This window comes from Geotrypetes seraphini, chromosome 3 (genome assembly GCF_902459505.1).
Source record: "Geotrypetes seraphini chromosome 3, aGeoSer1.1, whole genome shotgun sequence".
NCBI classification, from domain to species: Eukaryota; Metazoa; Chordata; class Amphibia; order Gymnophiona; family Dermophiidae; genus Geotrypetes; species Geotrypetes seraphini.
The window spans coordinates 411,453,465-411,479,088 of NC_047086.1; the positions used below are offsets into that span (position 1 = coordinate 411,453,465).

Sequence of the window (25,624 nt, forward strand, 5' to 3'; positions counted from 1 at the left end):
TTGAAAAACCACTGCCCCTAAGGCACATACCAATGTTCCCTCCCTTTAACAAGAGGACTGCGCAGCCTTTCAGCCCCTAAAGCACAAGCTGGTGGGGTTGGGACCAACATTTTCCCTTACTTGCCACTCTCCCACCTTCTGCCACTACTGCTTTCCTGAAGCAGCAGCAACATCAAATTTGAAACAAACCAGCTGCGGGACCTTCCCATATATACCCACAGCTACCCAGCCTACCCTCTCCAATGTCACTTTTTCTTCCAGGGCAAAACCAGCCGTGAATATGTATGGGAAGGTCCCATAGCCGGTTTGTTTCTGTTTGCGCTGCTGCTTGAGGAAAGCAGCAGCAAACAGGGGATGCTAGGGGACAAATGCTGGTGGATGTGAGTTGGGAAGAGAGAGGGGGCAGATACTGGTGGAAGTGGGGTGGGAAAAGAGGCAGAAGCTGGTGGAAATGGTTTGGAATGGGGTTAGAGAGAGAGGGGGTAGGTTTTGTAAAGAAGTGGAAAGACAGATTCTAGATAAAATGGAGGAGAGAGAAGGCAGATTTAGGGGTGGGATACAGAGGAGGGAGATGATGGAATTGGGAAGTGAAAAGTGAGATGCTGGATGGAAGGTGAGAGGGAGAGAGGGAGCAGATTTTGTATGGAAGGGGAGAGATACAAAGGGGATGGAAACTGATCGAAGGGTAGATGCAGTATGGAAAGGGGAGGGGGGAATAAGCTGTATAGAAAGAGGAAGACTGAAGCCTGGATAGAAGAGGGGAGAAAAGGAAGGCAGATGATGGAAAGGGGAGAGAGGGGGAAACCTGTATGGAAGGGGGAAGAGACAGAGGAGGGAGATACAGATGGAAGGAGAGTGTGTGGAGACACTGGATGGAAAAGGGGAGAAGAGAAAGACATTGTATAGAAGGGGCAGATGGATGGAAGAGGATAGAAATGAGAAGTATAGAAGGGGCAGATGGATGGAAGAGGATAGACAATGAGAAGATATTTTGGGGAGGGAAAGACAGAAAGGAGGGACATAATGATGGAAGAGGAAAGAAAGAGCAGATATAGAGGGCAAACACTGTATAGAAGGGGGAGAGAAAGAGACCGACTCCATCCTTTTTATATCTTTTTGAAGGAGCGGCCTCCAGAATTGTACACAATATTCTAAATGAGGTCTCACCAGAGTCTTATACAAAAGCATTTTCCACAAAATATCTTCACCCCCATAAACTGTGCTGTTACTTCAGTTTTTGCAGCCCAAATGCAAGACCTCTGCGACCTTGCATTTCTTAGCATTAAATTTTTAGCTGCCAAATTTCAGACCATTCTTCAAGCTTTGCCAGATCTTTCTTAACAAATAACGCTACTCCCCTTCCTTTTCTTCCTACCCTGTCTTTCCTGAACAGATTATAGCCCGTATAACTACATCCCAGTCATGGTTCTCCTTGAGCCATGTCTCTGTGATCGACACTGTATCCAACTCATCTTCCATCACTGGGGACAGACGGAAAGATCTCAATCTGTATACTTTGGAAGGAAGGCGGGAGAGGGGAGATATGATAAAGACATTTAAATACCTACGTAATGTAAAAGTGCATGAGTCGAGTCTCTTTAATTTGAAAGGAAACTCTGCAATGAGAGGGCATAGGATGAAGTTAAGAGGTGATAGGCTCCAGAGTAATCTAAGGAAATACTGTTTTACAGAAAGAGTGGTAGATGTGTGGAACAGTCTTCCAGAAGAGATAGTGGAGACAGAGACTGTGTCTGAATTCAAAAGGGCCTGGGATAGGCACGTGGGATCTCTCGGAGAGAGAAAGCAATAATGGCTACTGCAGATGGGTAGACTAGATACTTTATCTGCCATCATGTTTCTATGTTTCCCAATAACATTCCACCTAAAGTCCCTAGACCACTGTTATTTCTCACCTGTTGCCGGCGGGCCCTCCTAGCACATTCCTCCAATGTCTCTGCTGCCTCCAGTTTACCCTGACGTCGATACAAAGCTCCAAGATTCCGCAGTGTAGTGTTCACTGTAGGGCTTAATAGAAAAGACAATAATGTGAAGAGAAAGTTTAAACACCCTTGAGTGTGGAAGAACACAAGGTTTCTTACCAGAATGGCACCAGACCAAACAAGCTCTCCCATTAGGTCTTCTGGGCATATGCTGGCGCTCCTGCCTGTCAGTCTGTTGCTTCAACTATAAGGAGATGGTGGGAGGGATTCTCTGGCTGATTTATCCTGCTATCCACAGAGAACCCCTATTATAGGTACCTTGTTATCTCTATCTACAAGAAGGATATAATCAGCCACACTTAGATGATTCCTCAGCTGAGGGTGCAAGGGTAAATAGCATTGATATTATTAATGGACGTCTTGCATCAGGTGAAGGACCATTTGCTGATATCAATTACAGGACAAAGAGTTTGGCTGAGTTACCACCATGTAGTGGAGAAGGACTCTGATGGTTAGAACAGTAGAATGAGAACCAGGTTCAATTCCCAGTGCCTCCATTGCCCCCGTTACTAAATAAGTACCTGTGTAAACTGCTTTGACTGGAACTACAGAAAAGTGGTGCATCAAACCCCACCCCTCTACCCCTGAAGCCCTTTTACGTCATTGAGAACATGGAGATGAGCACATAGATCCCAGAATGCAATGCATTCACGATGTAAGCAGAAGACCTTGGTCAGACAGCCCAATTGTCTGTGGAAGGGAGATGTTTAAAGAGGAATCTGAACTATGAGTCATTAACCATCGATGATAAGTAATCCTCCTGTAGCTCCTGCTATTTGTTTTATTTATTTCTAAAATTTCTTAACCGCCCATAATTAAGCGGTTTATAGCATAAAACATTCACAATGATTCAAAGAGCAACATATAACAATACTTTCAGTGGGTGGAATGTGTGTACTGAAAGTATTGTTATATGTTGCTCTTTGAATCATTGTAAATGTTTTATGCTATAAACCTCTTAGTTATGGGCGGTTAAGAAATTTTAGAAATAAATAAAATAAAACACATGGTCTCATATTGTGGCAATAACGATGATGCTTCCTGTGGGATGCATGACAAATTGTGTAGTGGTGCTCAACTGTGAGGGGAAGGGAGTACTGTGGATTGATGGCTTTCCAGGATGCATGTTGCAGCAATGATCCCCCTGAAAGAGGTTCAACCATATAGCTGTATATAGGGCTTTAATTTTTTCTTATCTTGAGAGATGTGTGGATACTAGTGCTGCCTGATTCACAATTCAAATCGGTTCACCAATTCACTTTGGGTGAATCGATTCGAATCGGTTCAAAACAAAAAAAAAACCGGCTTCCCGATTCTCCTGACCCTCCCCTTCTAAAGCCGCACCTGCTTTAGAAGGCGAGGGGGGAGGGTCAGTAGGGAAGTGCTTCCCCCCTCCCAGGCATCCGGCTTCCAGCTTCCACTTCCTTGGCCTTCCGCTTCCCCCCCGGCCTCCCCGCACTGTTTACCTTCCAGCCGGAACAGCCTGCAAACAAGATCGCGGTGTCACCGATCTTAGTACCGTTTCGGAGCTGTTTCCTCCGTCTCGGTCCCGCCCCTACTCTGACGTCAGAGGAGGGGTGGGACCGCAACGGAGGAACCAGCTCCGAAGCGGTACTAAGATCACTAACACCGCAATCTTGTTTGCAGGATGTTCCTGGAAGGTAACAGTGCGGGGAGGCCAGGGGGGGAAGTGGAAGGCTAGGGAGATGGAAGCCGGACGCTGGGGGGGAGTAAGCAGTCCTTTGGGGTGAGACAGACTGGCAGGCCTTCAAAGGGGGGTGGACAGGTCTTCAAGGGGGGGAACAGGCATCCTTCAGGGGTGGGATAGGCCTTCAAGGGGGGAAGCAGGTCTTCAAGGGGGGGATAGGCCTTTAGGGGGGACAGGCAGGCCTTCAGGGGTGGAACAGGCCTTGAAGGGGGAGACAAGCCTTCAAGGGCAAATGGCAAACAAGTGGCAAATGAGTTTTAACGTACAGAAATGCAAGGTCATGCATGTAGGGAAAAAGAACCCGATGTTCAGCTACAAAATGGGGGGAACACTACTAGGGGTGAGTAACCTTGAAAGGGACCTGGGGGTGATGGTAGACACATCACTGAAACCATCGGCACAGTGTGCGACAGCCTCAAAGAAAGCAAATAGAATGCTGGGCATCATCAAAAAAGGTATCACAACCAGGACAAAGGAAGTCATCATGCCGCTGTATCGCGCAATGGTGCGCCCGCACCTGGAGTACTGTGTTCAATACTGGTCGCCGTACCTCAAAAGGATATGGCGGTACTCGAGGGAGTGCAGAGGAGGGCGACTAAACTGATAAAAGGTATGGAAAATTTCTCATACGCTGACAGGTTAAAAAAGCTGGGGCTGTTCTCCCTGGAGAAGAGGAGACTTAGAGGGGACATGATAGAAACTTTCAAAATCCTAAAGGGCATAGAGGAAAGTGAATAAGAACAGATTCTTCAAACTGTGGGGAGCCACAAGCACTAGGGGTCACTCGGAGAAATTGAAGGGGACAGGTTTAGAACAAATGCTAGGAAGTTCTTTTTTACCCAGAGGGTGGTGGACACATGGAACAAGCTTCCAGAGGAGGTGATAAGCCAGAACTCTGTACAGGGGTTCAAGAAAGGTTTGGATGGGTTCCTGGAGGATAAGGGGATAGAGGGGTACAGATAGAACTTGAGGTAGGTTATTGAATTGGTCAGTAACCACTTCACAGGTCGCGGACCTGATGGGCCGCCGCGGGAGCGGACCGCTGGGCAGGATGGACCTCTGGTCTGACCCAGTGGAGGCAACTTCTTATGTTCTTATGTAAGGGGGGAAGCAGGCCTTCAAAGGGGGTGAAGCAGGTCTTCAAGAGGGGGACAAGTCTTAAAGGGGGAGGCAGGCCTTCAAAGGGGGCCAGGTCTTTAAGGGTGGGAACAGGCAGGCCTTCAGGGGTGGGATAGGTCTTCAAGGGGGGGACAAGCCTTCAAGGGGGGAGGCAGGTCTTCAAAGTGGGGGACAGGCCTTTAGGGGGGACAGGCAGGCCTTCAGGGGTGGGATGCAGACCTTTAAGGGGGGCAAGCCTTCAAGGGGGAAACAGGCCTTCAGGGATGGTGGCACAGGCCTTTAGGGGTGGGGTGCAGGCCTTCAGGGGGGACAGACCTTCAAGGGGGGACAGACCTTCAGGGGAGGGGAGCCCTGGTATAGAAGTACACGGAGGGAAGGAAGGGGGGGTTCAAAGAGATGTGCATATGCCGGACTTTGGGGAGGAAGAAATAGGTCTGAAAATAGAGGAGAGGGAGAGAGGGAGATGATGGACAATGGGATTTAGGGAGGGAAGGAACAGAAAGGGAGAGAAGTTGGACGCAAGGGATGGTGTGGATGGGGGTTAGAGATACTGGATAGGAGGGTAGTTGGGAAGAGAAAAGGAGAGATGGTGGTCCTTGGGGTGGTGGGGAAGGAGGGAGAGCTGCTGGATGAAAGGGTAGTTAAGAAAAGGTGGATCTGTGGAGGGAGATGAAAAAATGAAAGATGCCAGACCTCCTGGGGAGGGAAGAGAAACAGAAGGGGAGGACAGAGATGGAAGATGGATGGTTAGCAGGGAGAAAGAAGAAAGAAGGAGACCCTGTCAAGCAAGTTATCAGAAGACAACCAGAGCCTGAGACCAACAAAATTTGAATAATGACCAGACAACAAAAGGTAGAAAAACTAATTTTATTTTCTGTTTTGTGATTACAATATGTCAGATTTGAAATGTGTATCCTGCTAGAGCTGGTGTTAGACCGCAAACGTGAACTAGGATTTAACAGAGAGAGGAAAAGTATTTTTTGTTTGTTTATTTTGTTTACACCACAGCGCCAGTGTGGTTAGGAGAAGGCAAAGGGGGTGAAGAGGCTGTAAAATAAACCCACAGGATGTTTGGAAAAAAAACACCCAATTGGGCAGGAAAATCAAATCGAATCGAAAAACCAATTCAATAGGCTGAATCGAATCGAATCAAATTTTTTTTTTCTGAATCGGGCAGCACTAGTGGATACTGGAGTATTAGTCATGTAAGAGGTGGTGTTTCGCCTAGACTGGGCAGAATAGTGACAGGGGTCTGGATAGCATAAGACCATAAAAATAGCTTTACTGAGGCAAATTCCCAGGGACAGAAGTGACTTTCCCATTTCTATCTCAAAAACACACGATGGACTTTCCCTCCAAGAACTTGTTCAAATCTTTTAAACCCAAATCCTCTGGTAATGAGTTGCAGAGCAAAAATATTTCCTCCAATTTGTTTTTAAAGTATTTTCATGTAACTTCATTGAGTGTCCCCTGGTCTTTTACCCATTCTACACCACAATCATATGTTTATGTTTACAGCAGGTACTGTAAGTGTTTTCCCTATCTGTCCTGTCATCTTCAGCCTTTCCTCATATGAAAGGAGTTCTAGCCCCTTTAGCATTTTGGTTGGTCTTCTGTTAACTTTTTCCTATTCTGCTAGATCTTTCTTTGTGATACAGAGACCAGATTTCCAAACAGTTCTCAAGGTGAAATCGCACCATAGAGTGATACAGAAGCATTAGAGTATTCTTTGACTTCTTTTCTATCCCTTTCTACATGGTTTACTTTTTAGGCCACACACTGGGTGGAAGATTCACAATGACACCTAGATCATTTTATTGGGTGCTGATTCCAAAGGCGGAACTTAACATTTCTAATGTGCATCACTTTGCATTTGTCCACATTAAATTTCATCTGTCATTTGGATGTCCAGTCTTCTTATTTCCTCACTTGTCGTTTCCATTTCCAAATCATTTATAAATATATTAAATAGCACAGGTTCCAGTACAGATCTCTGTAGCACACCACTATTCACCCTCCTGCACTGAGAGAAATGGATATTTACCCTACCCTCTGTTTTTAATGCCTGATCCACAACTGAACATTGCCTCCTATCCCATGGCTTTTCAATTTTCTCATGAGGGACTTTGTCAAGAATTTTCTGAAAATCTAGATACAGTACATCAACTATATCACTTCATTCACACACTTATAAACAAATAAATATAGGGGTGTGGCTTGGCAGCGCACAAGATGGAGGAGTAACCGTGGTGCTCCTCAAACCCAGGCAGCACGTAGAAAATTTTGAAAAGTACTTTGCGGCTTTTTCTTTCCCATAGTGATTATAAAACGTTGTTTAATATGACGGTTCCAAGTTTCCAAGTTTATTATATAATTTGATTAATCGCCTATCACAATTTCTAGGCGATGTACAGTTTACATAAATAATCAAATATAGGGAACAGAACAAACAGACAATATTCAAATCAAATTAAAATACTGAATACAAACATTTCTATACATAGTTTAACTTATACATATAATATCAAGGCAAAGGGAAAATTATTAATGGGTTACAATCAATATTAATTTAATAACGTTTAAGGAAAGAACAATAGGAAGGGCAACAGGTAAAGTTTATAATAATATACAAAGTAGAAAGAAAAAAGGAAGCAAGTCTTTGTGATTTATTCATTAAAAGCATCTATAAAAAGGAAACTCTTAAGTTTGGATTTGAATTTATCTAAGTGCTTTTCCTCTCTAATAAATAGTGGGAGGTCATTCCAAGATTGGGGTGCTGTTATTGAAAAAATGGTGTGACGCCTCGTATTGATAACTTTCAGTGAGGGAATGGCCAATAAGTGTTGATCTTGGGATCTTAACTGTCTCGAAGTAAGATGAGGAATTAAAACTCTAAATATAAAAGCAGGGGTTTTAAATAATAATGATTTAAAAGTAAGCAGGCATATTTTATATAAGATTCGGTGTGCAACTGGGAGCTAATGTGCTTTTTTAAGTAATGGAGAAACATGATCAAATTTTTTGGCTTTATAAATAATTTTAACGGAGGCATTCTGAATAATTTGCAGACGTCTAATTTCTTTTTGCGGAAAGCGAAATTAGAAACAGCTTTCGCGGCAGGAGGGACGTCAAAGTGTGTTAAACACGATCAGGTTACGCCGTCGAAAGTGCCTCTTCCTGCTGAAACTGTGGACGTGCTTGATAAAAATGAAATAATGGCGGAATTACGGAGCATTAAGCAAATGCTTCAAGACAACGCAAACAGAATTTCAGAAGTAAAGGAAGAAGTATTGAATCTAAACAGGCAGATGGAGGTTGCCAATCAGAGAGTGTCGCTACAACGCGATTCAATGTAAAACTGACGGTCAAGATATCAAAGAAATGAAAAAACAACTTGAAGATTACGAGAATAGAGGAAGGAGAAAGAATGTGAAAATTATTGGATTAGCTGAAAATTTGGAAAGGGGAAACGCTATCCAATTTTTGGAAAATCTTTTACCAAAGTTACTACAGTTAAATTCAAAACATCCCCTGTATCACTTCATTCACACACTTATAAACAAATAAATAAATACATGGCTATGTTGATAACATACAGATTTTAATTTCTCTTCGATCTGCTAGTTCTCAATAGTATATTGGCAGATAAATGTCTGACCTCTCTAGTAAAATGGCTTCACAATTATAATGGGCCTTAATCATCACGAAATGTCAGGCCATGTGGTTTGGTTGTGGGTACCTTCCAACTCTGGCTCCATCAGTACAAGGTATGTTTTTATGATTCTATTCATGCTTTAGGTTGGGGAAGTCTAAAAAAGGAACACATGTCAACATGAATGTTGAACGTACCAACCACTGTAGGTCACTGAAACTTGTGAATGATATGAGATTCCCAGGCTGATCGAGAACTCCTCCTCCTCCTAAAAGAGCTGAAATAAGCATGGCAAAGATTCTGAGGTAGGTGGGAGTCAAATTGCTAGTACTCCTCCTTTTCTGAAACCACAGGTAGAATGATAAGCCATAAAGTTAGGTGGGAGGCCCTGAACCAGATTTCAACCACACAAAGAACGTCAAGGTAGTGTGGGAAAAAAGGTAACATAGTAAATGATGGCAGATCAAGAGACCGGTGACGGGACTAAAGTGCGCTAGACAATTGCGAGCGGACAAAGGAGCTCAGACAAATGCGCAAAGGATGTCAGCGCGCCGGATTAAAAGTTAAATTTAAAGGGCTCCGAGAGGGTTGAGTGTTGGCGCTGCCGTGGGGGTGGGGGGGAACTCCCACCCCACTTAGAGAGGAAACTGTAATTTTTCCCTAAAACAGGGAAAAATTACACTTTCCTCTTTAATGGGGGGATTCACCCTGAACCCCCCAACGGCAGCGCCAACACTTCTAAGTAAAGTGGGGGGGGGGGTTCCCCCCTCAACCCTCTTGGAGCCCTTTAAATTTAACTTTTAATTCTGCGCGCTGATGTCCTGCACGCATTTGTCTGAGCTCCATTGTCCACGTGCGATTTCATCTATGTACCAAAGAGACCTGAACAGTCTATCCAGTCTGCCCATTAGTTATATCCATTAAAAATGCATGATTAAATTAACTTGTCTATTCTTTGATATTTCTGGGTCATAGAATTAAAGTCCACCCGGTATTGTCCTAGGTTCCAAATGCTGAAGTTTCCGTCCAAGCTCACTCGAGCCTACCCAACCATCCTGTTTGCAGGATATCTACCGTAAAGTCTGGCCAGTAACATCCTCATGTTCCAAGTTACTGGAGTTCCCAATGATGCCCTCCCCAGCCCAATCCTACACCAAATCATCACATATGGGACACAGACCATCCAGTACCGGCCTTAGCTCTTTAATTTACATCCTTCATTTTCTAATTAGAGATCCTCTATGTTTATCCCACACCTTTTTGAATTTCATCACCATTTTCCTCTCCACCACTTCCCTCGGGAAAGCATTCCAGACATCTACCACCCTCTCCCTGAAAAAGAATTTCCTAACATTGCTCCTGAGTCTTCCTCCCCGCAACCTCAAATTATGCCCTCTAGTTTTACCATTTTCTCTTCTCTGTATATCTCCCTTGTCCCTCCTTTCCTCCAAAGTATACATATTGAGATCTTTAAGGGCTCCTTTTATCAAGCCGTGCTAGCGGGGTTAACGCATGTGACTTTTCATGATGCGTAACCCCTGCGCTGGCCAAAAACTACCGCCTGCTCAAGAGGAGGCGGTAGCGGCTAGTGCAGCCAGCTGTTTAATGTGCGCTATTATGCACGTTAAACTGCTAGCGCGGCTTGATAAAAGGAGCCCTAAGTCTGTTCCCATACACCTTTTCACGAAGAACACACACCATTTTAGTAGCCTTCCTCTGGACCGACTCCATCCTTTTTATATCTTTCTGAAGGTGTACACAATATTCTAAATGAGGTCTCACCAGAGTCTTATACAGAGGTACCAATACCTCCTTTTTCCTACTGGCCATACCTCTCCCTATGCAACTTAGCATCCTTCTAGCTTTCTCCGTCACCTTTTCAACCTGTTTGGCCACTTTCAGATCATCACATACAATCACACCCAAGTCCCGTGCACATAAGTTCTTCATGACCCCAACGTCCTCTGCTACAGCCCTCAAAACAGTTGGCTGAAATGCTCTTCAAATCAAGTAAATGTGTTCATTTCAATCTTGCCCACTCGAATAGTGCATTCAGGATCTTAAAAAAAGGACTTCTATAGGCCGGGCAAGTATGTAGGTCACCGTAGAGTAGGCATAGGAACTACTACACCTCCATTATACGTGCACAAGTAGGAAAGGCTTCAGGAAAGGCCAAAGCTCAGGATAGCACAGTTACTTACCGTAACAGGTGTTATCCAGCGACAGCAGGCAGATATTCTCCCATGTGGGTGACGTCATCTACGGAGCCCCGACGCGGACAGCTTTTTCAAGCAAACTTGATTGAAGATTCAAGTTTGCTGTGCTGCACCACGCATGTGTGCCTTCTTGCTTCACTAGAGGGTGCATTCCCTCCTCGTGGTCTCCAGTTCAGATAACCAGCTAAGAAGCCAACCTCGGGGAGACGGGAGAGTTGCGAGAATATCTGCCTGCTGTCCCTGGATAACACCTGTTATGGTAAGTAACTGTGCTTTATCCCAGGACAAGCAGGCAGCATATTCTCACATGTGGGTGACCTCCAAGCTAACCAAAAAGGGACGGAGGGAAGTTGGCAAATCAAGAAAACAGATTACGCAAAACCGACTGGCCAAACCGGCCATCGCTCCTGGACAGAGAATCCAGGCAGTAGTGTGAGGTGAAAGTGTGAACCGAAGACCAAGTGGCAGCTTTGCAAATCTCCTCAATAGGCGTAGACCTGAGGAAAACGACAGAAGCCGCCATCGCTCTAACCTTATGCCCCGTAACCCGACCATGCAGCGCGAGACCAGCCTGAGCGTAGCAAAAGGAAATACAAGCCGCCAACCAGTTGGACAAGGTGCATTTGGAAACAGGACGTCCCAACCGATTAGGATCAAAGGACAAAAACAATTGAGGAACCTTCCGATGAGACTGAGTGCGTTGAAGATAAAAAGCCAACGCCCTCTTGCAGTCAAGAGTGTGAAGTGCCACCTCCCTAGGATGGGAATGGGGCTTGGGAAAAAACACCGGAAGAACAATGGACTGATTGAGATGAAAATCAGACACCACCTTGGGCAAAAACTTGGGATGAGTGCGGAGAACCACCTTGTCATGATGGAATACAGTAAAAGGCGGGTCCGCTACCAAGGCCTGCAGCTCAGTAACCCTTCGAGCAGAGGTGAGCGCAAGCAAGAAGATCACCTTCCAAGTGAGGAACTTTAGATGAGATTTATCCATGGGCTCAAACGGAGCTTTCATAAGTTGAGCCAAAACCACATTGAGATCCCAAACCACCGGGGGAGGCTTGAGAGGAGGATGGACATTCAAGAGACCCCTCATGAAGCGAGACACCAAAGGATGGATAGAAAGGGACTTCCCATCAAGCTGCTGATGAAAGGCAGCAATCGTGCTAAGATAAACTCTAATAGAATTTGTTTTAAGACTGGACTGAGACAAATGAAGTAAATATTCCAGAACCGAGGACACGGGAGCCGACAAGGGCTCTAGATGATGCGACGAACACCAGGAAGAGAATCTAGTCCACTTTTGAGAATAGCAGAGTCTAGTCGAAACCTTACGAGAAGCCTCCAAAACCTCCCTGACCGACTGAGGTAACTGAAGAGGTCAGGTGGAAAGGTACCAAGCCGTCAGATGTAGAGACTGCAGATTGGGATGTAAGAGTGAACCCCGACTCTGAGACAGCAGAGAGGGAAAAACCGGCAGAAGAAGAGGCTCCCTGACACTGAGTTGAAGAAGCAGGGAGAACCACGGCTGCCGAGGCTACCGAGGAGCAACCAGGATCAGAGTGGCATGCGTAGACTTGAGATGTACCACAAGATCAGAGGAAAGGGCGGAAACGCGTAAAGGAACTTCCCCTCCCAAGCGAGGAGGAAGGCATCGGCCTCGAGGCGATTCGGGGAGTACATCTGGGAACAGAAGAGAGGCAGTTTGTGATTGAGGGGAGAAGCGAACAGATCTATCTGAGGGGTCCCCCACCGCTCGAACACCTGGCGCAAGACCTGGGAATGAAGAGACCACTCGTGCGGCTGCAGGAGGCGACTCAGCCTGTCCGCCAGACAGTTCCGCTCCCCTTGAATGTAAACCGCACGAAGAAAGATGTTGTGGGAAATCGCCCACTCCCAAAGACGAAGAGCCTCCCGACACAGGGACCAGGACCCCATGCCCCCCTGTTTGTTTACATAATACATCGCCACCTGATTGTCCGTGCGGACCAGAACCACGTGATCCTGAAGCAGATGGCGGAAAGCCACAGCGGCCAAATAAATGGCCCGAAGCTCCAATACATTGATGTGACAGCGACGGTCCTCCTTCGACCACAGACCCTGAGTTCGCAGCCCATCCAGATGAGCCCCCAAGCATACTCGGAAGAGTCAGTGATGAGGACCTTGTGGTGTGGAGGGGCGAGAAAGAGCAAACCCCTGGAAAGATTGGAAGAGTTGGTCCACCAACGGAGTGAGCGTCTCAAAGAGGGAGTCACCACAACGGGACTGGAGTCCGGGTCCCATCCTGACGCCACTGAGAGGCCAACGTCCACTAAGGAATCTGCAGGTGCAACCAGGCAAACGATGTGACATGGACGGTGGAGGCCATGTGGCCCAAGAGAATCATCATGCACCCCGCCGAGACCGAGGGCAGCAGAGAAACCTGCCTGCTCATATGGACGAGCGCCCCCAGCCGAGGCGGAGGGAGGAACGACCGAAGACGAACCGTGTCCAGCACGGCCACGATGAATTGTAGAGATTACGAGGGGCACAACTGGGATTTGGGGAAGTTTACCTCGAACCCCAGACTCTGAAGAAATATAATAGTCTGACGGGTCGCTGAGATAACCCCTTCCCTCGACGGAGCTTTGATCAACCAGTCGTCCAGATAGGGGAACACCTGCAGGCCCCGCAACCGCAGGGCCGCCGCCACTACCACAAGACACTGCATGAACACCCTCGGGGACGAAGCCAGCCCAAACGGAAGGACCCTGTACTGCAGATGTAGGTCCCCCACCTGAAACCGAAGGAACCGACGATGAGCAGGGTGCACCGGAACATGCGTGTAGGCCTCCTTCAAATCGAGGGAGCAGAGCCAGTCCCCCTCGTCCAGCAAAGGATAAAGAACCGGAAGGGAAAGCATCCGGAACTTCTCCCGCACCAGGAATTTGTTGAGGTGACGCAAGTCCAGGAACGGGCGCAGGTCCCCTGTTTTCTTTGGAACTAAGAAGTAGCGAGAGTAAAACCCCCACCCCTGTTGACAAGGTGGGACTACCTCCACCGCCCGCAGGCGAAGAAGAGCCCGAGCCTCCGAAAGAAAAAGGGATAACTGTGCCCGATTGGAAGGACACATGCCTGGCGGACTGTCGGGAGGGACCTTCCGGAAGTTCAGAGGGTATCCGGAGGCAATCACGCCTAAGACCTATGCGTCCGACGTGATGGTCGCCCAACGAGGGTAGAACGCTCTGAGACGGCCCCCGATGGGAAGGAGGCCTGAGACCAGCGCAGAGGGGGCCCGCCCTCATCTGCCCGAGCTGTCAAAAAGACGGGGAAGGCTTGGCAGCGGCTGGCGGCTGAGATTTGGGCAAAGCCCGAGGGTGCGCCTGCTGACGTCTCGGTGGCGAACGCAAAAACGCCGGGGTCGTCTTCTGCGGATACCGCCTGGGAGGGGCCCAATAGGGCCTCGATGGAGTCGGCTTCGCCTTCGGTCTCACCAGGGAAGCAAAAGAACGTTCATGCTCCGAAAGGCGCTTAGTGGCAGCCTCTATGGAGTCGTCAAACAGTTTGTTCCCCATACAGGGCAGGTTGGCCAGGCGATCTTGGAGATTAGGATCCATGTCGACTAGCCGCAACCATGCCAGCCGGCGTATGGCCACCGCAAAAGCGGAGATGCGGGACGAAAGTTCGAAAGCGTCATACGCCGCGTGGAACAGGTGGAGACGCAGTTGGGACAGATCCTCAATCAGCTGCCCAAACGCGACCTGGCGAAAGGAAGGCAAGTCCGCCTGGAACGTGGGCAACGACCGCACCAGATGTTTAAGGTAGGAGGTAAAAGTGAACGAATAGTTCAACACCCTAGAGGCCATCATGGAATTTTGATACAGCCTGCGTCCAAATTTGTCAAGAGTCCTACCCTCCCTACCCGACGGAACTGCCGCTGAGACCCGGGACGGGTGAGATTTTTTGAGCGAAGACTCAATGAGTAAAGACTGATGAGATAGTTGAGCGCGCTCCAACCCCGGGCAGGGGACCGTCCGGTACTTGGACTCCATCTTCGAAGGAACTGCAGTGACCACATATGGGGTCTCCAGGTTGCGAATGAAAGCCTGCCGGAGCACTGGGTTCAGCGGAAGCCTGAGTGACTCACGAGGCGGAGACGGCATATCCAATTCCTCCAGATATTCTTTGGTGTACCGGGAATCAGACTGGAGGTCCAGGTGAAGCGCCTGACCCATGTCCTGCACGAATCTCATGAAGGATGGACGAGCCGCTCCCCTGCCCTCGGGGGGTGTCACCGAACGGGACCGCCCTGCCACCGAAAAAGAGGGAGAAGCCTCCCGAGAATATCGAGGCTCCCTCTCCGCATCACGCTCCGAGCCCCAGGAGGCACTCAAAGAGCGCACCGGGGTTGATGACCTACGTCATCTCGAGGAGCCCCACGGGGACGACCCCAGGGTACGAGGCACCGACCGATGACGGGTCGGGGACCTGTCCTCGGACTCCCTCGGCGAAAGCTTGGAGCCCCGGCCCGGAGCCCCAGACCGAGGGGGAGTCAGCAACAACTGCGGGTTGGTGAGAGACAACTTGGAAACCCGCAGCGGTCCCACGGCGCGAGCCGTCGGAGAACGGCCGTGCCTCGGAGGGGAATCCCGGGCACGCTTGGCCAACCTCTGAAACGAGATCGCTGCAGGCTTCGACTGGCGCTTCGCCCCGAGGCGAGGACTCCGAATAGGATGAGAGACGCCTGGATCGGCGCACCTTGGCCCCAGGCCCTCGACGCGAGGATCAGGCTGGTCCGGCGCACGCGAGGTCGGGGCCGGATGGAGATGGGCCAGCGCTGCGGACAGCTCCGAAGAGATCATCGCCCAGAGCATGTCCTGAAAAACAGGCACAGACAGCATCAAGGGCATGTCCGAGGCCGTAGTGCACTCCACTGAGGGCGACCTCGACATGGAGTATTCCCGCGCGGTGGAGGCACGCCCTGCAGACTTAGAGGGCTTCGCCGGGGCTACAAGCAAGGAGCTCCCACCATGCCCGGCCTGCGTCCCCGAGGATGGCTTCTTCACTGGTGTGGAACCTGCTGGAGGAAGAGGGGACTTATCCGGAGCTGAGGCTTTCGACGACGAGGCCGAGGTCTTTGGGGCCGAGGCCATCTGAGGCGGGGCCGAGGTCCCCGAGGCCAAGGTCAAGGCCGGGGCCAAAGCTGAGGCCGACATCGAGGTCGAGACCGAGGGCTGGTCTACCATGAAGAGGTCCGCCATTCGGGCCCAAAGGCGGCGAAGAGCATGATGCTGGAATGTAGCACACCGGGGGCAGGACTCCGTCGGATGATCAGCCCCCAGACACCGATGGGGGTCGGTGATCGACAGTAGCCGATCGCACCGGGTGCACTTTTTAAACCTAGACAAGGGCCGGGACATAAGAAGGAAAAACAGGCCGTGGCCGACGAGACCACGCAGCCACGACAACCCGGGAGCCCCCGGGCGTCAAAAAAAACGCGAACTTTGCACAGGAACAATAAAAATCAATAGAACAAAACGCGCACAGCGACTCACTGATAAAAAACAATAAAGCCGCGGTGCTAGAAGGCACTTTCGGGCAGAGACCAAAAACAGGACTTTCTGGCTCCGCGGAAACGAAAGAACTGGAGACCACGAGGAGGGGATGCACCCTCTAGTGGAGCAAGAAGGCACACATGCGTGGTGCAGCACAGCAAACTTGAATCTTCAATCAAGTTTGCTTGAAAAAGCTGTCCGCGTCGGGGCTCCGTAGATGACGTCACCCACATGTGAGAATATGCTGCCTGCTTGTCCTGGGATAATCATATTTATAGCATGTGTAGGAAAAGTGTTTGTTTTTTTTGGCTCCACTTATCTGTGTTCAACCATGAATATTTTAAAGTCAAAACCGAGGAACAGACTAACTTGAAAAAGTCTTTTAAGCCTATTACGAATGTACGAGACAAATTTGGAAACAAGATTTCCTATGCTGGTAAACAATGTGCATATACAAGTATCTGAATATTTGCTACAGTTGACAAGTCCAAGATAAGTGAGTTTAAATATATCCTATTTGTGTTGTAAAATCAATATTTCATATTTCATTCGATATAGTAACTGCAAACCACCTCTTAAGAAACCTCTTTAGAAAAATGTAAGCTTTCTTTAAAAAGTTTCCTGTATAAGGATGCATTTGAAATATAGATAGTATAACCTATCAATCATTAAATCTCTTAGATCCTAATTAGACCTAAGGGCAGGTCGTAAATTCATCTTCTTTCTTTCTATGATTCTTTCTGCCTTATATCTCTTTTTTCTTTTGTGTTACCCACCATATGTGTTTTTCCCTAAATGTTTCTTCTCTTTCTTTAAAGATTGTAGTTTATCCCCCTCACCTTTTGTACCAGTTATTTATTAGTACGTATATATTTTGTTTTTAATTGTATAAAATTGTTCTGTTTTGTCCCCTATTTTAAAATGTTCTACGCATTGAAGTATTAGACATTGCGTGTACAACAAACCTTAATAAAACTTGAAACTTGTCTCATGCAATTTAGTGCTATTGATACTCCAAAATAAAGTGAGTTTTATAAATATACCCTTGAAGTATTGTAGAATTAATATTACAGTAGAATTTCAGTTATCCGGCATCCATGGAGATTGGTGGATGCTGGATAACTGTAGTTTCTGGTTATTTCAGAGTTAATGTAAAATGAGTTGTGTCTCCATTCCCATCTCACTCTATCATCCCTCCACCCCCACTTGTAGGTACAGCGTCTTCTTCCCTTCTTCCCTGTGTTCTCAAAACAGCAGAGCCAGTCCTGACAACCCCCTTCCCTCCTCTCTCACTCACCTGACGATATAGTGGCAACCAGTGAGCAGAGGAAGCGCCGGTAAATAGGCAGCTTCTAACCAACCCCAGCAAGGCCTTTCCTCTGAAATGATGTGGCAAAGGAAAGGCCCTGCATCATCCAGTGAGTGAGGGAGGAGGGAGGGGGTCTTTTTAGTAAAGGTACTAGTGCCTTAATTCTGCAATTAGATTTTAGCAGCGCTTTTGATTTGGTAGACAATGAAATATTGTTGAGATGTTTGGATGCAATAGGGCTTTCTGGAAGAGTTTAGAACTGGTTCCAAGGTTTCTTGACAAAAAGATCATATTGAGTGGTTTGTGATGGTAAGTATTCTCATTCTTGGAGTAATCCATTTGGGGTACCTCAGGGCTCCCCACTGTCACCCACGTTGTTCAATATTTAGATTTCGTCCCTTGGACATCTATTGCAAAGTCTGAATCTAAACTTTTATATATATGCAGGTGACATTTTCATTTTAATTCCTTTAAATAATTTTACTACTGACATTTTAAAACAAATATCTCATGACTGTGCTAGAGCAGTGGACAATCAATTTTAAATTGAAACTTAATACAGAAAAGACCAAACTTTTTCTGGCTAGCCCAAATGACAAAATAACGAAACCATCGCTTCACCTAAATGGTTATGACTACCCAATTTCAAAATCTATAAAAATATTGGGAGTCACACTAGATTGCCATCTAACCATGATAGAACATACATAGTAACATAGTAACATAGTAGATGTCGGCAGATAAAGACCCGAATGGTCCATCCAGTCTGCCCAACCTGATTCAATTAAAATTTTTTTTTCTTCTTAGCTATTTCTGGGCAAGAATCCAAAGCTTTACCCGGAACTGTGCTTGGGTTCCAACTGCCGAAATCTCTGTTAAGACTTACTACAGCCCATCTACACCCTCCCAGCCATTGAAGCTCTCCCCTGCCCATCCTCCACCAAACGGCCAGACACAGACACAGACCGTGCAAGTCTGCCCAGTAACTGGCCTAGTTCAATATTTAATATTATTTTCTGTTTCTAAATCTTCTGTGTTCATCCCACGCTTCTTTGAACTCAGTCACAGTTTTACTCACCACCACCTCTCTCGGAAGCGCATTCCAGGCATCCACTACCCTCTCCGTAAAGTAGAATTTCCTAACATTGCCCCTGAATCTACCACCCCTCAACCTCAAATTATGTCCTCTGGTTTTACCATTTTCCTTTCTCTGGAAAAGATTTTGTTCTATGTTAATACCCTTCAAGTATTTGAACGTCTGAATCATATCTCCCCTGTCTCTCCTTTCCTCTAGGGCAGGGGTGCCCAATGTCGGTCCTCGAGGGCCGCAGTCCAGTCGGGTTTTCAGGATTTCCCCAATGAATATGCATGAGATCTATTTGCATGCACTGCTTTCAATGCATATTCATTGGGGAAATCCTGAAAACCCGACTGGACTGCGGCCCTCGAGGACCGACATTGGACACCCCTGCTCTAGGGTATACATATTCAGGGCTTCCAGTCTCTCCTCATACGTCTTCTGGCGCAAGCCTCCTATCATTTTCATCGACCTCCTCTGGACCGCCTCAAGTCTTCTTACGTCTTTCGCCAGATATGGTCTCCAAAACTGAACACAATACTCCAAGTGGGGCCTTACCAATGACCTGTACAGGGGCATCAACACCTTCTTCCTTCTACTGACTACGCCTCTCTTTATACAGCCCAGCATCCTTCTGGAAGCAGCCACTGCCTTGTCACACTGTTTTTTCACCTTTAGATCTTCGGACACTATAACCCCAAGGTCCCTCTCCCCGTCCGTGCATATCAGCTTCTCTCCTCCCAGCATATACGGTTCCTTCCTATTATTAATCCCCAAATGCATTACTCTACATTTCTTTGCATTGAATTTTAGTTGCCAGACATTAGACCATTCCTCTAACTTTTGCAGATCCTTTTTCATATTTTCCACTCCCTCTTCGGTGTCTACTCTGTTACAAATCTTGGTATCATCTGCAAAAAGGCACACTTTTCCTTCTAACCCTTCAGCAATGTCACTCACAAACATATTGAACAGGATTGGCCCCAGCACCGAACCCTGAGGGACTCCACTAGTCACCTTTCCTTCCTTCGAGCGACTTCCATTAACCACCACCCTCTGGCGTCTGTCCGATAGCCAGTTTCTGACCCAGTTCACCACTTTGGGTCCTAACTTTAGCCCTTCAAGTTTGTTCAATAGCCTCCTATGAGGAACTGTATCAAAGGCTTTGCTGAAATCCAAGTAAATTACATCTAGCATATGTCCTCGATCCAGCTCTCTGGTCACCCAATCAAAAAATTCAATCAGGTTCGTTTGGCACGATTTACCTTTTGTAAAGCCATGTTGCCTCGGATCCTGTAACCCATTAGATTCAAGGAAGTACACTATCCTTTCTTTCAGCAACACTTCCAATATTTTTCCAACAACTGAAGTGAGGCTCACTGGCCTGTAGTTTCCTGCTTCATCCCTGTGACCACTTTTATGAATAGGGACCACATCCGCTCTCCTCCAATCCCCAGGAATCACTCCCGTCTCCAGAGATTTGTTGAACAAGTCTTTAATAGGACTCGCCAGAACCTCTCTGAGCTCCCTTAGTATCCTGGGATGGATCCCGTCTGGTCCCATCGCTTTGTCCACCTTCAGTTTTTCAAGTTGCTCATAAACACCCTCCTCCGTGAACAGCGCAGAATCTACTCCATTTTCTCGTGCAACTTTGTCAGACAATCTCGGTCCTTCTCCAGGATTTTCTTCTGTGAACACAGAGCAGAAGTATTTGTTTAGCACATTTGCTTTCTCCTCATCACTCTCCACATATTGGTTCCCAGCATCTTTTAGCCTAGCAATTCCATTTTTTATCTTCCTCCTTTCACTAATATATCTGAAAAAAATTTTATCTCCCTTTTTTACATTTTTAGCCATTTGTTCTTCCGCCTGTGCCTTCGCCAAACGTATCTCTCTCTTGGCTTCTTTCAGTTTCACCCTGTAGTCCTTTCTGCTCTCCTCTTCTTGGGTTTTTTTATATTTCATGAACGCCAACTCTTTTGCCTTTATTTTCTCAGCCACTAGGTTGGAGAACCATATCGGCTTCCTTTTTCTCTTGTTTGTATTGATTTTCTTCACATAAAGGTCCGTAGCCATTTTTATCGCTCCTTTCACCTTAGACCACTGTCTTTCCACTTCTCTTATGTCCTCCCATCCTAACAGCTTTTTCTTCAGGTACTTTCCCATTGCATTAAAGTCCGTACGTTTGAAATCTAGGACTTTAAGTATCATGCGGCCGCGCTCCATTTTAGCCATAATATCAAACCAAACCATTTGATGATCGCTACTTCCCAGGTGAGCACCCACTCGAACATTAGAGATACTCTCTCCATTTGTGAGGACCAGATCCAATATCGCTTTTTCCCTTGTGGTTTCCATCACCATTTGTCTGAGCAGAGCCTCTTGAAAGGCATCCACTATCTCCCTACTTCTTTCCGATTCCGCAGACGGAACATTCCAGTCCGCATCCGGCAGGTTGAAATCTCCCAACAGCAGAACCTCCTCTTTCCTTCCAAACTTTTGGATATCCACAATCAGATCCTTATCAATTTGCTGCGATTGAATAGGAGGTCTGTAAACTACACCCACGTAGATTGAAGTTCCATCTTCTCTTTTCAGAGCAATCCATATCGCTTCTTCCTCTCCCCAGGTCCCTTGCATTTCGGTTGCTTGGATATTGATCTTTACATAGAGAGCTACTCCTCCACCTTTATGACCATCTCTGTCCTTCCTAAAAAGATTATATCCCGGCATGTTTGCATCCCATCCATGTGATTCACTAAACCATGTCTCTGTGATAGCGACAATATCTATATCTGCCTCTAACATTAGGGCTTGCAGATCATGAACTTTATGGCTTAGACTGTGAGCATTTGTGGTCATCGCTTTCCAGCTATTTTTCAGCGATAATCTCCTTTTTCGTATGGATTTTTGTGTCACTTTCCGTTGCGATACTAAGAAATGAGTTGCTGATATTGTTTATGTTGCAATCTTTACTACTATCACATCTTTTCTTTTGCTGGGGGTGGTCTCTATAATTACATTACATTACATTACATTACATTAGGGATTTCTATTCCGCCATTACCTTGCGGTTCAAGGCGGATTACAAAAGGTTAATTTAAAAAAGACAGAATTACAATGATTAGCTAGAGAGGTAAGTTGTAGATCTTAAGAGCATTTAGAGGTCGTGTTGTTATTGCTGTTTCAGGAATTTCTTGAAAAGTGTGGTTTTTATTTCTTTTCTGAATGTCCTATAGTCTGGGGTGGTCATCAGAAGGTTGGAGATCTGGTTGTCCAGTCTTGCGGCTTGAGTGGCTAGGAGGCCGTCGTGTAGTTTTGTTCTTTTTACTTCTTTGATTAGGGGGGGTATGAATGGTGAGTGCGTTTTTCTGTGTCTGGTACTGGGTGCTTGGATGAGGCGATTGTTCAGGTATGATGGGCTGTCTCCGTGTAGGGTTTTAAATAATATGCAGTAAAATTTGAAATGGATTCTTTCTTGGATTGGGAGCCAGTGTGAGTTGATGAAGGCTTCAGTGATGTGGTCATGTTTTTTCAATGAGTAGATGAGTCTCAAAGCTGTATTTTGGATTGTTTGGAGTTGTCTTATCGTAGTTGCAGGACATGGAAGGAAGAGTATGTTACAGTAGTCCAATATACCTAGTATTAGGGATTGTACTATAAGTTGGAATTGTGTTCTTTCAAAGAATTTTCGGACTTGTCTCAGGTTTCTCATGATTGCGAATGATTTTTGAATTGTTTTATTTATTTGCGGTTGCATTGTGCAACATCTGTCTATGGTCATGCCTAGTAGTTTTATGGTGGTTTGGATGGGATATTTGGTTGCGTTTATGTCTAGGTTGGTTGTGGTTTGGATTTTGTCATTTTCTAGGAGGATGAATTTGGTTTTGTCTTGGTTGAGTTTAAGTTTGTGATTTTTCATCCAGGTTGTGACTGCTTCAAGTGTTTGGTGAAGTTTGTCTGTCATGGTAGGTTTAGAATGATCGTATGGGACGAGGATGGTGATGTCATCCGCATAACTATAGGAGGTTATGCCTAGATTATCCAGATGCGTTCCTAGAGAAGCAGTGTAGAGATTGAAGAGGGTAGGGGATAGTGGAGATCCTTGTGGTACGCCGCAGGGGTTTGACCAGGATTCTGACTTTTCTTTGTTTGATTTTACACTGTAGGTTCTGAGTTTTAGGAATCCTTCAAACCAGGAGTATACTTTATCTGAGATGCCTATTGCATCTAAGATCTGTAGAAGGATGTTGTGGTCTACTAGGTCGAATGCCGCCGATAGGTCCAGTTGTATGAGTAGCATTTTTTTCCCTGTACTAAGTTGTTGTCTGACGGTATCCATAAGGGAGCCTAGTAGTGTCTCTGTGCTGAAGTTTGTTCTGAAGCCTGATTGCATGGGGTGGAGTAGGTTATGGTCCTCTATGTAATTGGCCCTTAGGCGAGCTTAGGCGTTTTGCGGGCCTCCCTAGGCTCCCGGAGGCGCCTTCAATATAGGCGGCCTGCCTGGGGAGCATATTTTTAAAAAACGTGCATCCCAATTGGCTGATTAGACAGCTGTTGGACGCCTACAGCTGCCTAAAATCGGGAAGCACTTTGTAGAATCAGGGCCACATTGCAAAAAGTAACAGAGTTATGTAAGCAATGGAAGTGGTTTACATTGTCTTGGTGGGGAAGAGTCCAAACTATTAAGATGATGATTTTACCTGCTGTTTGTTACCAATTGGGGATGATACCAGTTTTTTTCCAGGGGTCTTTCTATAAAAAGTTGAATGGTATTCTTACTAAATTTATTTGGCTGGGTAAAATTGCAAGAATTGCCTTAGTGTCTTTACAAAAGCCAATTAAGGAGGGTGGAGTAAATTTTCCAAACTTCTATAGGTACCATCAATCCTATATTATGCGCCAGGGTATGTATTGGGTCCTCCCAGAGCTCATGGATAAGCTACCGGATTGGTTATGGTTAGAATGGCAGCTCATGTTTCCCATTAGGCTTCGTCATCTTCTCAGTATTAAAATGCCTAGGATACGTAAAAACAATAGAATATTAATGGACACATGGAAAACTTTACGGTATATTAACAATTTAACACCTCTTCCAATTCAAAAATCTACATATCAAAATATATGGCTAAACTCCAGGATCCAAATAGGCGGTTTTAAGATTGTCTGGAAAGATTGGATTAAAGCAGGTATACGAACCTTAAATTATGTTATATCTGATAGTAAACTGCTAGAGTTTTCACAGTTGCAATATAAATTTGGCCTTGATAAAAAACAAAGTTATAAGTTGTTGCAACAATGGTCACGTATTTGGTTCTGGAGGATGAGATGTATAATGTCTGCATCTATGAGGCAAACATGGTTCTTTCTATTGCATAGAGCACTCTGGACCCTGTTCGTTTACAAAAATTGGATTGCTCTAAGTCTAATAGATGTTGGCATTGTCATCTCGAGGCTGGAACTTTAGATTATTTATTGTTTTATTGTCCATTTATTAAAGCTTTTTGGAAGTCAATTTGGGATCAAATAATTTGTATGCTAGAAAATCACGTAGCATTGTCATATGACACAATTCTATTTGGCATGTCTATGAGAGCTAAAAGTCAGTTATCTACTAATAATAATAAACTTTTAATGATTTTAACAGGAGTTGCCATTCAGCAAATAACATATAACTGGAAAGATTGTATAAGATTAAATTATTGTTTTTGGTGGAACTCGGTGTGTCACATGTATAAAATGGAAAGAGCGCTTGCAGTTCAAAAAGGATATTTTAATAAATTTAAGGATGTATGGGGCCATTAATAAGTAATTATAATGAATAATCAGCATTTTTTCCTATTTAATATATATTGTTTTGAGGGTGGGGGGCGGGCTATGTGGCTTTCAATAATAAATTATAGAACAAATGATCTATGTTTATTATATTATGTGATATATTTTTATTTGATTATAATTTTTGGGAGGTTGGGATGGAATAAAATCTTTTTCTTGAGAAATTGTAGAATTTCAAGTGATGTATATTGAATGATGATTTTTCTGTACACTTGTTGAAAAATCTAAAATGAATAAAGAGTTATAAAAAAAAAAAGATCAAGGCAGTTTACAATATCAGTAGTAGATGTAAGCTTGAAATCTTTTGATGACCACTAGCAGCGAGGATGGCAAATGTTGTTCAAGATGAGGAAACATATAGATGTGACTGAGTACAAGTGTTATGTAAAAGGTGACCATGGGAAGGCACTACTCTTACATTCTACCTTTCAAATACATTCTTCTTACCCATCATTTAATAAGTCTTATTGTAAGACCCACGCTACCCTTTCTTACATACCTGTTCACTTTACATGCTTTGTACCAGCCACCATACTCTGCATAGGGGGCGTCGTCACTGTGTTTGCTCTGAAAGGGTTAAAAGGAGGAATCAGCTTATAGCCATGGTCTGAACACCTTGTTTAAATTGCATGAAAATGTACATTGCTAATATCCTCAGAGCCAGAAGCGGATCTGATTTTCAGATTACCAAAAGTGAGTATTCATTAGATGTGTTTGTATTTGGTTGGCATTCATTCATAGCGCTGTTACTCTGACAACCTGAGCCATTTCTGCTCCTTCATGACCAACGCTGAATATAGGGATATTTTAGGCAGTTAAAGCAAATGTGTGTGTGGTCCTTTTGAAACATGGGATGGAGGAATCACTCTACTAGAAGTTCACACCTCTAATAAAAATGTTCAATCCAGTTTCTACGTTTTGCCTTATTCCACCTGTTGATCTCAACTGAACACATCCAAACTAGCCCTGTCTGGGACTTCTGCTATTCTCGGGAGCCAGAGACTTACAGATGCAAGTCTAGGCATTCCTTATTTGTCCTGATTGGAGATGGAGCTCTGTGTTCACTCCCACTGGTTCTAGAGAAGTGTGTGCTTGCCTTTCCAAATAATATTTGATCTACATTTATTTGATCTACATTTGATCTACATTTGATCTATGTTATTGTTTCTA

The 25,624-nt window shown here is 45.5% G+C and overlaps 1 protein-coding gene across 1 annotated transcript in view; it reads right to left on the minus strand.

Moving 5' to 3' along the window:
- Positions 1-25,624, minus strand: part of KLC4 (kinesin light chain 4) — a 370,771-nt gene that overhangs the window by 89,011 nt on the left and 256,136 nt on the right. Inside the window, exons 11-12 of the mRNA XM_033937472.1 lie at positions 24,954-25,021; positions 1,914-2,025 (exon numbers count right to left, since the gene is read on the minus strand). Of these exons, the coding sequence (XP_033793363.1) occupies positions 1,914-2,025; positions 24,954-25,021 (180 nt within the window). The remainder of the gene's footprint in view (positions 1-1,913; positions 2,026-24,953; positions 25,022-25,624) is intronic.